A 15338-nucleotide genomic window follows, 5' to 3' on the forward strand; every position below is an offset into this window, starting at 1 on the left:
GATCAAAAAATTAAAATATCTCCACGATTCAGAGAAGGCAGGAAGAATTCACTGAAGCAAAGCTTTGTTCTGAAATAATTAGCAATTTATTCTTTAATCGATTGATGCCTATTGGCATCATTACCAAAAGGAAAATTATTAGTGGTGAATGAGTTACACAACATAATTTGGAAACTTAGCCTCCCTCTCCTGAAAACTTCTGCTCTGGCTGTACGTAAAACACAATTTTGCACTAGGTTGGATTTTTATACAGAATTTTCAAGGAGTTGAATTAAGGATCTTCAAGTGGAAGATACTAAGCTTAGTAATTATGTAGTCTGTTGCGGTGTTACCAGTGAAGATTAAGCTTTTGTAGAGGTAATATATTTGTAAAAGAGTCTATGGCCTATCTGGAAGTTTTGAGTGTTGTTAATAGTACAGTGTAAACTCCGTTACATGAGTATTCTGTGTAAGATTCCGTGTTCATATCTTTAAGCCACTGTGCTGATGACTTTTTTTTTTTTTGTTGTGGGAGTGTGGGGAGAAAACTGATCTTTGTCTCTTAATGATCTGACCAAAGGGTTCCCTCCAGCAGGGACAGGAACGTGGCCTGTCAGAGGCAATGCTGTGCATTCCCAGATGCCTCCAAGTGATTCTGTTACCCAGGATTTACAGCTATCCCTCCTTCTCTTTGCTCTGTCACCTTCAATTCTGCCCTGGCATACCTGCTCTGTGGCAAGGGGATCCACGTGAGAAGTTTTGTGCCTCTGTTCTGCTACTGCTCTTGGAGATTCTTTCCAGAGCCTGTAACTGTGAGATGCTGATGCTGTTTAAGGTCCTGTAATTTCTGCTTAAGTGACCCACTGAACAAAAAAAGATGTGTGATTGTAACAGGCACACTTTCAGTGTTAGAATCCTGGGTTTTATTTACTTTGTTTTCCTTTGTTCTTCTAATTAATGTTTAATTCACTAATGCTAAATGAGGGAAACAGATTCCTGACTGTACTGTACATAAGAAATCCCTGGTGTTTTGTAATTCAAAGAACTAATGAAGCAAAGAATGTAGATTGAAAGCTCCGCTCTGAAAATAGCAGGCTTCCTGTTTGTGTTTGAGCTTGTCCAGGAGCAGCTTGTTCATCCCTGCGGCCTCCTGAGCCCGGGGTGCCCACACTGAGCCCCTGAGGACGGGGCTTTGGGCAACCTGGGGGGCTTTGGGCAACCTGGGCTAGTGGAAGGTGTCCCTGCCCATGGCAGGGGGATGGGACTGTGTGAGCTTTAAGGTCCCTTCCAGCCCAAACCAGTCTGTGATTCTGTGAAATTTGGACTTGACCCTTATGGGTCCCTTCTGACTTGAGATATTCTATGGTTATGTGAATTTTTAATATCGATTTGTGAGCTGATTTTAGACTTAAGTGTATGCCATTTTCTTCTTTAATGCTTAGTGAATACAAGGGTTCTTTACTTGTTGAGCTAATAAGATTTCTTTGTGGCCAGTTTGCCTATAAAAACTTGCCACACTTCTCATTAATGTGTAGCTGTGAGGGTGTTGTGTTTGGAATGAAAGATACTATTAATTGGGTTTAGTTCTGCTGGTTTTCTGTCATTGCTTACTGCAGCACACAGACAGTTGTGGGTTTCTTACTATTTCTAATTAGTGAGGCATTAGAAATGCAGAGGTACAGCTTACACTTTCAAAAATATTACGATTTTTCCTGCATAATTCTTCTCCGGCATTAATGCATTCCTTGTTATCTTTCTGATATTCCATGTCTGAATTACATACTTTTAGTAAAAGGCATACTGACAACTGTGGATGTTAGTATTTGGTCAGACATCTTTGCATAAAAGATGTTTGTAGAACAAACAACTAAACCCACATGATGTTAAGCAGCACCACCTCTTGGAAATGCTCTGAGTTTCTAGTTAGACAGAGAAGTGTTTGAATAATTAGCTGTTCTCCTTGCATGTCATCTATGTGCTTCAGTTCACGCTGGTTTTATTATTTAAGTTTCTGTCTTTGATGCTAAGCGGTATTGTTTACCTGTTACTGATTTTCCAGAATATAATGCTTTGAACTTGCTCGATTGCCTGTATGAAAGAGCTGAGCAGTAGCTGTCACTTGGCTGCTGTATGGGCTGTGTAGTGTTGAACAGAATAGTTTGAACGTTCCCCAGACTGTATGGGTAGGAGAGAGGCAGCTAATGCTGATTTGCACCAATGAGTTTAAGCGTTAATCGAGGTAATATGTTGCACTTGAGAATTTATTTTTTTTTCCCCTTCACTCTTTCTGAAGCAGAAGTTTTCTGTGGTTTGTTAGGCAGTATTTATATTAGGGTGCAGCGTGAAATTCAAAGACATGATGACGAGGATTCTGTTCACAAAAGTGAGTCTTGTACAATTAGTAACTTCAGGGAAAATGAGTATAAATGCATTTGAATAATAGTCAAATCTGCAAGGTCTCCATTGGTTTATTGTTACTTCGTATTCTGTGATATTTCATCTGGGAGACTCAGCAATATGATGGATGTAACATGTGGAAAACAGTAGTATGACTTGTCACCTGTGGTAAAAAAGGGATTAGCTGGTAAGAATATACCTGGCCATGTGAAACTGCAAAATGGGATTATGGACTGGTTTTGATAGACTGGAAACCAGTATATCAGCTGGATTGGTTGCTCAGGCTTCCACAAATTAAAAGTTGTATTGGGGATTTTTCTGCTGACCCTGGACCTATGACTGTTTGAAAACAAGCTTAAAAAGGTGGGATTTTTCTTGCACCTTGGTTTTTTTTTTTTTTGAACTGCTGTGGGTAGAGATTTAAACAAATAACAACATTAAATCTGTCATCAGTTCCTGTATCACTCAAATAACTCTGATAACTTTGGAGGGTGGCAGGGATTTACCTTAATCAGAAACCTCTGGATACTGTTGAACATGCTACTGGTATGGCAAATGAGAAAAGGTTCTTCAGGACTACAACAGCATTATTTGAGTCCAAACATTTTCCCATTTTCTGACTGTCCCGGCTGAGGAAGATAAATACAGGTTTCCAGTTCCTGTGGCAGAAAGCATTGTGTGTAAATGTAGTCATGGTTAAATTGGATTGCAGAATAAAATTCTGGGCTCTTTCAGCTGTTTTGGAGATTAGCCCCTACTTGGGCTGAATGATTGCTTGCCCATGTGGCCAGCAATTGATTGGGATGTAAATACTGATTGCTGTGCTGGAATTAACATTAAGAAATAAGGCTGGTTGTGTTGATTTGATGTAAAGGCAGCCTCTTAGACTACAAGAGACAACTTTGGAAGAGTGTATAGAAGGGAAAAATGAGTTCTAGTCTCTGAAAGCATCTGGGCCTGAATGGGAAGCTTCTGGAGCATGTTCATGGTTTAAAAACTGTTGAGCCAGATGTATATAGCAACAGGGCTGCTTCTTAACACATGGGGTAAGAGACTTGGCAAACCACTTTTTTTCTATAGTCTTAAAATTTTATTAATTCCTGATAATTTTTGAAGATTTTTGTATTTAAAACATAGTAGTATGGTACATAGGATGAGCGTGTACCGTTTAGTGTCAAAATCTACTGGTCTAAGAGTTGGTCAGATGGCATTTATATCTTCCACCAATATTAAAATCCACTATAGTGACTTTTCTGTGCCTGTACTCCAGAGCCAATGTATATTGCTGTTCTTACATATTCTTTGTAAATATTCAATATTCTAATTTTTCCCCTCTCCCATTATATTTTTTTCTTAGCTGGAAAAGAAGCAAGCAACCCCTCCATTTCAGCCTCAGATCACAGACGATTATGGTTTGGATAACTTTGATACGCAGTTCACCAGCGAACCTGTGCAGCTAACCCCAGATGATGAGTATGTTTTCTTTTTCCCCAAATACAGTTGCATATTAAGAAATTAATTAATAAACTATTTGAAAATTACTGAGACTATGTATTTGGCATTAGTTCATAGTCAAGGTAAAGTAAATTTGAAGTTCTTTGTTTCCTACATATCCTGTGTAACTTACATATTAGAAGAGTTCCTGGTGTTCTCAAAAGGTCAGAATGAAGTATTGATCTGCTGTGGAGTGTGTGCTTGGCTCTGAAAGGAGATGGAAATCTGATTCCTGACCCAGGCAGCTTGTGTTTCCCTACTCAGGAGAAACAGTTCAAGCACAGCTCCTTGGGCCTCAGAATAAGCTTGAGATAGCAGGAAAAATCTGTCTAAAAGCTATTATTGAAACGTCCTATGGGAAAAAAATGCAGAAGGAAAAAATATGTATTACTGAAGGAATTGGAAGGCTGAGGAGTGATTGCTGTAGACGAAGACAGAAGTTCCTCAGATCCAAGGTGACATAGAAGACAACAGGCTATAGTTTTGGTGGTTAGATGGGAGACTTGGCTTGCCCAAACTCTTTGAGAGCAATTTTACACAGCTTTGACGGTTCACTGAAGTGTAAAAATGTAAAACTGGAACTTGAACTTCCTTTGGATAAACAAGAGGAAGCTCTATATGATGCGGGAGAATATCAGAGAGAAAAAAACAGTCTTAGTGACTTCATTTAGTTACGCAGCACTTAGCATGTGTCTGATGATAAATGTATTGTCGGAGCTAAGGGCAGAGGATGGGCCGGATGCCATCCCTGAGAACCCTGGTATTTCAGTGCTGAGGAATGCCACGCTCTGAGGGAGTGTCCGTTCTCATTTTTTTTCTCAGGGTGTGTGACTTTCAAGTCTTGAGTGTGCGATGCTGTTGCCAGATGGCGCTTACACTGCACCTTTTAATGAACTTTAAAATACTGTTTCTCATTAAAGAGTATAGTAGTACATGTTCTCTTTTGAAATTTTTATGCTGTTCTATCAATTTCAACGCAACTTTCTGCTGCTGGTTTAGCATTTGGATCAGAAATAAAATGAAACAAAGGAAATATGGTGCTTATTAAAAATCTCAACTCAGAATCCTGAATATTTGTGCAGCTGGGATTTTTAGGTGAGAGAGCAGCAAAGATTTGCTTGCTCATTATACATTTCTAGCTTTCCAGTGTATTTAATTTACTTGTGTTAATTTTTCCTTATCCAGCTACATGCCCTTTGCTGAAGACTGATTCTTTTCAGCCTCTTGTCCACTGGTTTCATGTCTGAAGAAAACAGATTTCTTCCATTTCCAGCACTTTGCATTCTTCACAGTTCCCAACTCCCCTGTAGAGCCTCCTGATGCTGTTCTAGAGTGAATGTTTGGGTCTAATCAGATGTTTAATAAAGCTGATTCTAAAGCGTTGCTTTTGGAAGTGGGATTTTAATACTGGATTCCTGAGTTCTAGTTTCTTAGATACTGGCTGCAGCCCGGGATGTAGTGGGATCCCGTGTTGGCAAGCAGAGGCTGTTGTGTGCTGTGCAAAAGCTTTAAGTAATGGCACAAAATTGTCACATTCCAGCCTATGTGCTTCTGTTAGTTTTCCCCTTTTTGTTACGCAGCAAAGATAAGCTACTTTGAAGAAAAGACAATACTGTTTCAAAGCCTTTCATAAAGTGCCTGCTAATCCTCAGTCAACCCCCAGGATTAGCTAGTTGGTCAGGGAAATTTTTTAATTTTTTTTTTTTTAGAAGTAAATGTTACATTGATTGAATTTGTGATGATAAAACTGAACACTGTAACTAGCAATCCATTGAGTCTACCCCAGTGGCAATAAATTCACTGTTGCAGGGCCTTTCTCTTGCTGCATTCTTGGGTGGCAAGTGTTTATCCTCCAGTAATTACGTGTTTGGAGCTTTTGTGGTGGGTATTGGGGTGCCTACATGCTCAAGCTGGAATTTTTGTAAAAGCATTACCTCTGTCTTAGATCTCCAGTTCACAACCTTTTCCCTCTTTCTCGAGAGTCCAGCATAGCTGAAGCAAATAGTGGACTGGAAACCCACGTGTGCAGCACTTCAGTGTCTGTGTGCCAGCAAAGCACGGCAAGGCCTGTTCCTGCTTTACAGGTTCTAAACAACAAAATTAGAAATACCAAGTGCATGGGCACCTACAGTGGGAAGTTTTATAAACATCAGCTCTTAAAATATCTCCCTTACATACATCAATTGATAAGCCTTCCCTTGCATTTCCTGTGCATACAATATGTATTTTTTTAAAAGTATTAGCTCTGTGCTTAACTCCTCCGTAGTATTTATCTTGCATATAACATTAGCAGCCCTTGCTGGCAGCAAAATAGCTGTTTCTTATTTATAAATTGGTATTGTAAACCACTCACTTCTGCTGCTCCTGGGGCCCTGTGAGTATGCGTGTCGCCAAACTGGAAGGGCCGAAGAAACATTATCAGATATTTCAGAATTTCCAGTCATGCTGCTTTAGGTATTGGCCTAAGACACAGTGTGAAGTATTTTTATGTTCAGAGAATTATTTTTGTCCCATTTATTGTTGCTTCTGTACAACTTCATAGACATACATTTCTGTAACGTATTTTGTTGTTATTTGAAGAAAAAGTACAGCAACAAAATAGTATTTGCATAAATACTTTTGATAAATAATACTATTTGATAATACTATTGTTAAAACTAAGTGAATGCTTTTCTTTGTTTTTCAGAGATATAATAAAGCGAATAGATCAGTCAGAATTTGAAGGATTTGAATATATTAATCCACTGTTGCTGTCAACAGAAGAAACAGTATGAAGGAATGACATCTTCGTTGTGGACAGTGTGAATGACCTTTAAATTTATCCTTAACTACAGTATATGCATGCGAGGCTGGGGAACTGTAAGATTTTGGATGGAGACCAATGATTTTTAAAAAAAAAAAAAATAATAAAAAAAAAAATTGCTGCTGAAAATCAAAGAAGAGAATAACGATTTTGGTGGGTGTCTTCTGCCACTTAGTGATTCTTAAATTCTGGGCACTGACACAACTGGCTTCAGTAATGAAGGAATTTGCATTTTGTGCCTGTTTCATGAAGGATTGAAAAGTTCATTGCATCCCTGGAAAAGGACATTCTGAAAAACTGAGATCCACACCCTTTCTACAAACATTTGATGCAATGAGCTACCAATTGAAGAATATCACAGTGTAACATCCTGAAGAATAAAATATATTAACGGTGGTGTTGAAGCTTATTTTTGATGCCTTTTTTCACAAGTGGTACCTGTCTAAACGTCTCAGATATATTTAAAAGGAGTTGTGTTTTATTAGCAATCAAAACATAAATTTGGGTACAAGATTTAAGTGCCTAAATGGATAAACTGCTTTGAAGAATTATTACATATTTGGAACATTCTTAAAGCTGGTAAGTTCTGCTTGTTAATATTAAGTAACCATTTATGTATGAAACATACTGTTCACAGCTGCAGCCTAATGTTCATTTGCATCTTTATCGAATTTGAAATGCAGAGTGACTCAGCAATATTAATTCCAAATTAGAATTTACAGTATCAATTTCAAAAGCTGTTGTCTTAAACCCCAAATTTACCAAATGTATAGATTGAAGAAAACTAAATTTGCACACAAAAGATTTCTGAAAATACTTAAGCAGTGCCTACACCTACAATGATGTTGTGTTGTATATTAGATTTTTGAAAAGTATTTTTGTCAACAATACAGATATTCAGAAATAGAGCAGAAGCATAATAAAGCATAGCCTTAAAGTTTAAATAGTAAATCTAGAATAACCATAATATAAATTACACTTTCCTGATAAAGCACACCTCCTACTTATGATAAACTGTCTGCTTACGATTACTCGGTGTATATTAATAACTAATCATTCTACATAAGAGAATGGGATGTTTTGGTAAAATGATTTGCATCAAAGTAGGAAATTTTTTTTAAGTGGAAGAAAAAAATAATACCTAAGAAACTGGATAAAGTAAAAGATAAGGATCAAACCCCTTCTCGTGGGAACTAGGGGCAGGGAGAGTGTATATTGCATCCAGAAGGTTAGTGATCCTTGGAAAAGCTCCTGTCGCTGCATGGGAGGTCAGGAGGTGTGTGTTGCTGTCTGAAACTTCAGGTGCTGTGGAGATCTACCTGCCCCTGTCAGTACCAACAGCAGAGACAGCGGTTCTTCTTGGTTTGACTCTATTTTGTGGGCTGTAGAGATAGGAAGGAAAAAAAAAAATTATGTGGGAAGTCAAAAAAAAAAAAAAAAAACATCTCACCTAGTCTGGTGTAAAATGCAGGATAAATTGCAAACACTTCCACTGTCTTTACATGAACATACGGTTTTCTCAGGGTACAGCATTGCATTAGGTGCTGAACATGACATCTTTCGGATTCACATCCAAGTCATGAGGTGCTAGGACGAGACTGCCAAAACATTGTTTAAAATTTTCAATTAATCGTTGATTAACAATTACATTTTGTATCCCCTCATTAGCCACAATTATGCAGACCTGTGGTTATTTAGTTGTATTAATCCCATTCAGGTTTCAGTTGCGGGTTTCTCTCTGTTGGACTGTAGCTTTTCATATTAAGCAAAATGTGTTTTAATCAGCACTAAATTAATTTAACCAGTCAGAAGTATTTGCCTCAAATGCCTGGACTTTAGATACTTTATCTACTAAAGAAACATTTACCTTTTAAATATAATCTGACTTTTTTTTTAATTACTACTTTTTTTTTTTTTCCCCCCCTTCTCCCTGGCAATTACTTTATCTACCCTGAATAATTTTTCTTTCAGTGTTTTCAACTCCCCTGGTAATAAGTAATCAGTAGTTATCAGAGTGACTGCAGGCAGCTCATGAATGGAAGTATGACAGATTAAGCTGTCCTTTGACATGCCAGGGCATAGGACTTAAAAATGGAAATATTAGAAATGTGGGTTGGGGTTTTTTTTAACCTTTTTTTCTAGGTTTCAGAACATTTTGGGAGGGAGGGAAGGAAGAACAGAAAGACACATTTGCTAAACAAACATTGTAAAGACTACTTGATTTTATTTAAAAATTTACAGGCATTTACAATGTTGCTGTGTTGCCAAATAGTTTGCTGGATACAAGTTTGGTTGCTCATGTGCAAGTGTTTGAATAATGTTCTGTTCATGATGAAGGGGGAAATTTTTTATATAAAGTACTTGTTTTATAAATAAAAGAAAATGAAGGATGTAATTAAATGTGTGGTTTGGAAAAAAAAATCCTAATATATTACAAATGGATCTGGTAATGATATATAGTTGTCTTATTTGAAATAGTAAATGAAAATTCTAGCTAATTTAATGATTGTAAAACAGTAAATATGTTCTTGTAGTTTTGTATAATTAATTAGTTGGGATCTTTGCTGACCAGTTTTAATTGTGCAGAAGATGGTATACTAATCCATAACAGCTAAGATCATTTATATTCTTGCACATCTATTAAAGACTTTAATGAAAAAGTTAATAGACTGTTATTATTTATCAGTAAACTGAGCTATGTCCAACTTGCACTTTTTAAAGAGACCCCACTGTAAATTAAATCTATAGGATTCTTCCTGCATTTTGATACCGTAGTCTGTGTTTATTCTCTGTGTGGTGGCGAGGCCCAGGGCAGAGGTTTGCTGCGGGGGCTGTGCTGCTCTGGGCCGTGGGCAGGGCTGGGGCTCAGCTCCTGAGCACTGGGGCTGTGCTGGAAGCCCCGGGCCGGCCCCTGGGGGAACGGGCCAGCAGGCTCAGCCCTGCCCCTGGGTGCTCAACTGTCACTAAATGGCATTTATTGTCATTTGCCCAAAAGGCTGCTTTTTCTCAAGCTTACAAAACGTTTACTGGCTACTCTGAAGTTACCCACATAGATGAGTCTTGGGTGTAGTTTCCAGCCACAGCCAGTGCTCAGGTGTCTTTAGTCTCAAACAGGAATGGTTTCGAGGGGGGGAGTGGGGAAACTGATAGAAACAGCAGCTGTTTGGGCTGAGTGCCTATATTAAATCTTGCTTTGCATTTCAGTCTTGTGAAACTGGCAGAAGTGTTCTTTCTGGAGCCTAATTAGTATAAACTAGTCATGTTAATCAAGTGGATACTGACTTAGAAACCTACAAAGTGAGGTGATGAATTTAGCTGTGTTCCTTCAGAAAGATAAAAAAAAAAAATAGCCCACACCCTTTATTTGGTGTGGATGGTGTTTTCTTTTAACATATATTCACAGAATTAACTGTTCAATCATATAAATCCTTACTTAGATATTAAAATAATGAAAAATGCTAAGTTTGAATGGCTTTTTAATCAAGCTTATTTTCACAGATTACCTGGTTAGAGAGGGGAAAAAAAAGAAGAGGTCAGTAAACCTTTGGATAAGTTTAAATAATAGTTAACTTTTATTCAGCTGCTTTCTTCTACGCTTAGAGATTTTGAACAACTGTGGTGCATCAGACAGAACATCGGGGATTTACAGCAGGACATCTTTTCAGAAATACCCAGATTGCAGGAGGGCCAAGACTGATTTCCCTGGGGGTCTCTGGGACGTCCTGTAGCACCATTTTCAGAACTAGAACTCCTTCACAGGCACTGGAGAGGATTTAAAGCAAAAAGATCCTGAACGTGCAGGTGGCACTTGACCTTCTGTTGAGTTACTGGCTTGTGATCCTTAAGCAAGTTTGAGACAAGGGTGTGCTTCCCTGACACGCTGTTCCTTTTCCTTGGAGAAAGGTTCATCCTTGGCCTCATTCCTTCGCTCTTCGTTCTTCTGATTTACCACACGACATCATCTGTGCTTTCAGACAAGCACCTCGCAAGGTGCCCGTCAATATCCAGCTGTGACAGTCTGCAAATACAGAGAACTTGTTCAGTGAGAAACACAAGCCAACCCCTTTGATTTAAGCCATTCTTCACCTTTCGCTCTCTCATTTCCTAAGCAGAATCGCAGAAGTGTTCTCGTAGCCTAAGGGGTAAGTAATTCCTCAGAAGCCCTGCGATCTGCAACAGACTCAGACCTCCAGCTGCTCGGCAGCCAGACAAGGGCATTTACTAGCAGAGAGCACTCCCACCCCGTCTGCTCAGGACAGCAATGCCATCCTCAGAAACATGAGCCTCAAAAACCCTTACTGTATTCCACATCCACCTCCAGCTCGGGGATACAGGAAACGAGATTCCTGTAGAGGAAGGATGCTGTCTCATGTCTGCCTTCAGTTTCCTTTTTCAGAGAGCTACTTCTGTGGTGGTGATGGGACCCTCCCCCCTGCCCATGTTACAATGATTTTTTTTTTTTTTTTTTTTTGTGAAGCTGCTTCTGTAAACATTGAAACTAATCCTGATCAGCACAGAGTTACCACTTGCATGGAACCAAATACAAAGACCTGAAGTATGTTCAGTCTTTGTCTATATCTCTTGCTGTAATGACCACCATTTATTAATGAAGCCATCCTTTTGTCTCCTTGTTTAGCCTCCGAAAGAAAACAAAATTGCAGCCAGTACACCTTGCAGTGTTGGTGCACCTGCTGAAAAGCACATTTTCAGCAACTCTGACAGCCTAAATCCTATTAAATGGTGTAATTTCAAGAGACACCATAACTCTTACTGCAGAGTAGATACTCAGTTGATGGGAGGGAGGACTTTTTTCTTTCATAAAAGTAGCCCAACAGCAACAGAGGACTGAAGTGTCATTTAGCTGTGATAATCAGAGCTTGCATAAAAAAAATCTGCTTCCTCCTATCTTGCCCAGACCTTGAAAATGATCTCTAAAACAAAGAGCACAGTTGCTCAGCTCAAGCTGCCCAGGTACTTGCTGTACAAGTAGCAGTGTCACTGTAACAGTCTTGATCTTGAAGAGAAAGGGACAGGTATGAGATTAATTGTTTTAGTTCTAAAGTTGGCTTTTAACTATCAAGAACGCTGCGCTGGAATGGTGTTTGGATGATGATAGAAATTTCACAAAAAGGTCTTTTCATATTCAAGTACTTAAAAATGCTAATTCTGCATACAGTAGCAATGTTTACCAAAGAGCTCAAATGTTGCTTTCCCTTGAAGCAGTACTAGTAATCTAGTAATCACAAACCTCTAAACTGAAAAGTAGGTAATTTTGATAGTTAACATAGTACCTTACACTAGAAGTTTTCTTTTCATCATTTTGTATATAGTATATATACATATATATATATGTATAAACTTTCATTATTTTGTATATAGAGAATGCATCCAGAACCATTTTAGGTTTTGTATACTGTGAAGTTGTTAAAGGAAAGACTTACGTTCTGCTGAAATCCATCTGACACATTGGACAGCTCTCAAGAGTTGAAGATGCTTCACTTGGATTTTCCATTTTCTTGCAGCTTTCAGTTCCAGGTACGCTCGCAAGAGGCGGCTGCTCTTCTGCAGGCACGTATCCAGCCTCACCAAATGAAATAATCCCTTCATGTGTTTGTATTTGAAGCTCTTCCCTATCATTTTCTTTTCTGTTTTCCCAGCTGCTCTGTACAGTCCCTCTGCACTGCTGTTGAAAGCTAAAAGCTTCTGCAGAGCTTTGCAACAATGCCGAGTTATGCGTAGAGCTGGGTTGCATGAGTTGATGTGATTTGGGACTTACCTCTGGGTTTGAGAGAACTTCTGTGTCTTCCCCAACCATATTTTTGGCTTGATCTGTAATAGCTACACAGCATGTTTTTTCAGCTGTAGAAAGTAAACTTTTCAATTTATCTGCTTGGTCCTGTCCTTTCTGTAAATGGTCTGTCGGGCTCTCTGTTAGCTGGTCCACGCTAAGATTCTTTGATTTTAGACATTGTTCTTTGCAAAAAGATGGGAACGATACCCACTGGAAGTCTTTCATTCCAATTGTAAAGACTTCTTGTTTCTGTAGACTCTCTTCCTTGGAACTCTGTAACACACACACACACATAATGTCTTCAAACAAATGCAGTTCAATCACTACATAAAACCAAGGCTGAACATATTACAAACAGGGAGAAGGCTAAACTACATTGAAAAAGAGAACATTCTCTTTACATCTGTCTCCAGCACTTGTAAAGCAATCAAGGACTTCCTGGAGTTTATGCAATGTGTGTCTTCCTTTAACATTTCTAAATTGATACAATAAGGTACTCTTTTAATATGTTCCATAGAGACTAAGGATGAAAACAACCACCTGCTGCTGTTCAGGAAGAAAAAATTAACTTTAGAAGGACTGTGGCTTGTGTGTTCTGAGAACTGCTTAATGCTATCAGAGCGCTGTAATGGCTGTGTCTGTGTGACGAACATCTCTGTTAGTTTGCCTTTTCCAGTTTTATTCTGTTAGGGAGATTCTAATTACCTCTTCCCAGCAAAATGCTGTTAAGAATTTGCCATACTGAAAAAAAAAAAAAAAAGCCCTTTCAGTTGTCCTTGCTGAAAACCATCTATTTCAAAGCTATTTCAGATTGTTTCCCCGTTAACATCATTGTTCAGGCTGTCACTACTGTTAGCAGGACACAAGATGCAAACAAGAATAGAGCACACTACCTTTCCACAGAACTCCGGAAAACTGGGCACGGATTGCCAGTCTGTGCATTCTAAGTCTTCATTGATGCCTTTCAGTAACAGAATCCATGTTTTTTCACACTCCTTTAAGTCGTCTTTTTCAAACCAGGAACATCTGTCACTTAATGTCCTGTAAAGACAGAGACGGTCCAATACTTTGAGAGTGGGAGATAGGAAAGGAAATACTCTGCAGTGCTATTAGTTTGCCTCTTTATCCTTCTGTAGTGCTGATGTTTCAAAAAAATGTAGCTATCCTTAACTAGGATTTATCAAAGCCTAAGTTTTAAAATTGACTTCTGGCAGCTGACAGTGCATCAGCCTCTCTCAGCCCAATTCAGTGGCTATGTGTGGTCACCCCTTTCCTTTTGTTAATGGCTAAGCACAAGGCAGGGATTTTATTATTGAAAATGCGTGTAACTTCTGCATTTGTGCAACATAAAGTTCCCTTCTCACCTATTTTATTTTGATCGAGTAGCACTATATGTATTAAACCAAGAATATTTGACAACTTTGCCCTGTCAGACCACAAAGAGGCACATAAAAAGCATTTGTCAGTAGGCACAAGTATGCAAATATAGATTTTGGAGTTTGAGAGGCAAGATGGCCTGTGGAGGAATAAAGATTTAGCTGTTTATAGTTGTTTACTAAGGGAACTTCCATCTAGCCTACAGCAAAATGTTTTTGGAACACTGAGACATTATTTAGACTGTAATTTTTACAGCTTACCATGGCTTACATAACTCATAGAGCTATCAAGAAAATTACCCAATTTTTAAAAAGAATGTCTGAAAGCTTTGCTTTATACTTGTAACAAATGTAGGTATTTATTATTAACTGTTTCACTTGGAAGTGAAGACAAGTGTAGCCGCTGTTTTTTCTTCTCCAATACCAAACTTGACACCTGCTGAGCACAGTGGCAACTGCATTGGTTTCCATGTATGTTTGGCCATTCCCACACTGTCATTTGAAATTACTGATTAACTTTCCAAATGAGTAGATCTAACTTATCTTAGGAAGGCATGTGGAAGGTTTCACTATATAAAGTAAGCAGTAGGTTTCTATACTAGTAATTACAAAGACAATTTCGAGAGAAGGATGGATTGTTAAGGTCAGAAAATGGTTTTCAGCATTCCCTCTTCTTACTGGTGCATTTTCTTGGATTACTGTCCAGGAATGATGCTGTGCTGCGAAGAAACAAGGGACAAGTCTTACAAGCCCTCAGAAACTGGAGCAATCAGCCCTCTGAAGCCTGTTTTTGAAAGGAGCAGAGCTGAGCGCACGCCTGGGCATCCCACACGAACCCAACCCCTCGCTGCCTCTTCACCCCGCCTTTCTTCAATCCTCCCTTCCTCGAGGGCTGGAAAAAACAGGAATTATTTCTGGTCTACTGTGAGCCTTATTCTGAAGAAAAAAGACAAAACCCTTCGTTTTCACACGTTAACATTTCCCATGGGCCCTCTCCCCGCCGGTGCTCTTCGGTGCCAAGGATCGCGCGCAGAAGGCGCAGGGCCCGGTGCACTTTATTTTACAGTTGCCTTCTCCATTTTCTAAGGCGCTTCGCTCCAGGCGCGGCTGCGAGACGCTTCGGGCCGCAGGTGTGCCTGAAACCCCCGCTGCACCCTCACGGCGCGGGGGGCGAGGGAGGGCCCGGCTGCGCCTCAAGCCCAGGAAGGCGCCGGCAGCCTGCAGCCTAAAAATCTTGCTTTAAAAAAATCTGAGGGGCAGTGAAATCGGATTGAGCTAATGTCTGCAGGCCTCTACATATTGCTAAGTGTATCTACGTTTATGATTGTTTATGCCACAGGGTTTCTTCTTCTACTCCTGTGCTGTTTGGGTTAGTGTTTTATGTGTCTTATGACTTGGATACTAATTTGACAATCCTCTGCTCCGAAATCATGCACTGTACCAAACAAATTTATTTTCTTAGAGATGTTTTCTTCTGAAACAGCAATCAGAAGTGCAG

The 15338-nt window shown here is 39.2% G+C and overlaps 2 protein-coding genes across 4 annotated transcripts in view; one reads left to right on the forward strand and one right to left on the reverse strand.

Annotated features, from left to right (window-relative positions):
• The window catches only part of PRKCZ (protein kinase C zeta), a 67772-nt gene extending 58434 nt beyond the window's left edge, over positions 1-9338 (forward strand). For all 3 annotated transcript variants that reach the window (XM_026862532.1, XM_026862534.1, XM_026862533.1), the window contains 2 exons: positions 3734-3849; positions 6557-9338. In XM_026862532.1, the coding sequence (XP_026718333.1) occupies positions 3734-3849; positions 6557-6644 (204 nt within the window). In that variant the 3' untranslated portion in view covers positions 6645-9338. The remainder of the gene's footprint in view (positions 1-3733; positions 3850-6556) is intronic.
• A 190-nt stretch (positions 9339-9528) lies between these two features.
• FAAP20 (FA core complex associated protein 20) lies at positions 9529-14916 on the reverse strand. Its single transcript, XM_026862536.1, has 4 exons — positions 14895-14916; positions 13358-13505; positions 12115-12737; positions 9529-10691 (listed from the first exon to the last, which is right to left on the reverse strand). The coding sequence occupies exons 3-4, from the start codon at positions 12687-12689 to the stop codon at positions 10619-10621; spliced, it is 648 nt and encodes a 215-aa protein (XP_026718337.1). The 5' UTR covers positions 12690-12737; positions 13358-13505; positions 14895-14916; the 3' UTR covers positions 9529-10618.
• Positions 14917-15338: the final 422 nt, after the last annotated feature.

This window comes from Athene cunicularia, assembly GCF_003259725.1.
Source record: "Athene cunicularia isolate RWA chromosome 21 unlocalized genomic scaffold, athCun1 chr21_part1, whole genome shotgun sequence".
NCBI lineage: Eukaryota > Metazoa > Chordata > Aves > Strigiformes > Strigidae > Athene > Athene cunicularia.

Coding starts and splice junctions, on each gene's coding strand:
- FAAP20 (XM_026862536.1), bottom strand. CDS start 12,689: ATGAAAGACTTCCAGTGGGTATCGTTCCCATCTTTTTGCAAAGAACAA. Junction 10,692..12,114: donor CAGATGGATTTCAGCAGAAC/GTAAGTCTTTCC, acceptor CTGTATTTGCAG/ACTGTCACAGCTGGATATTG.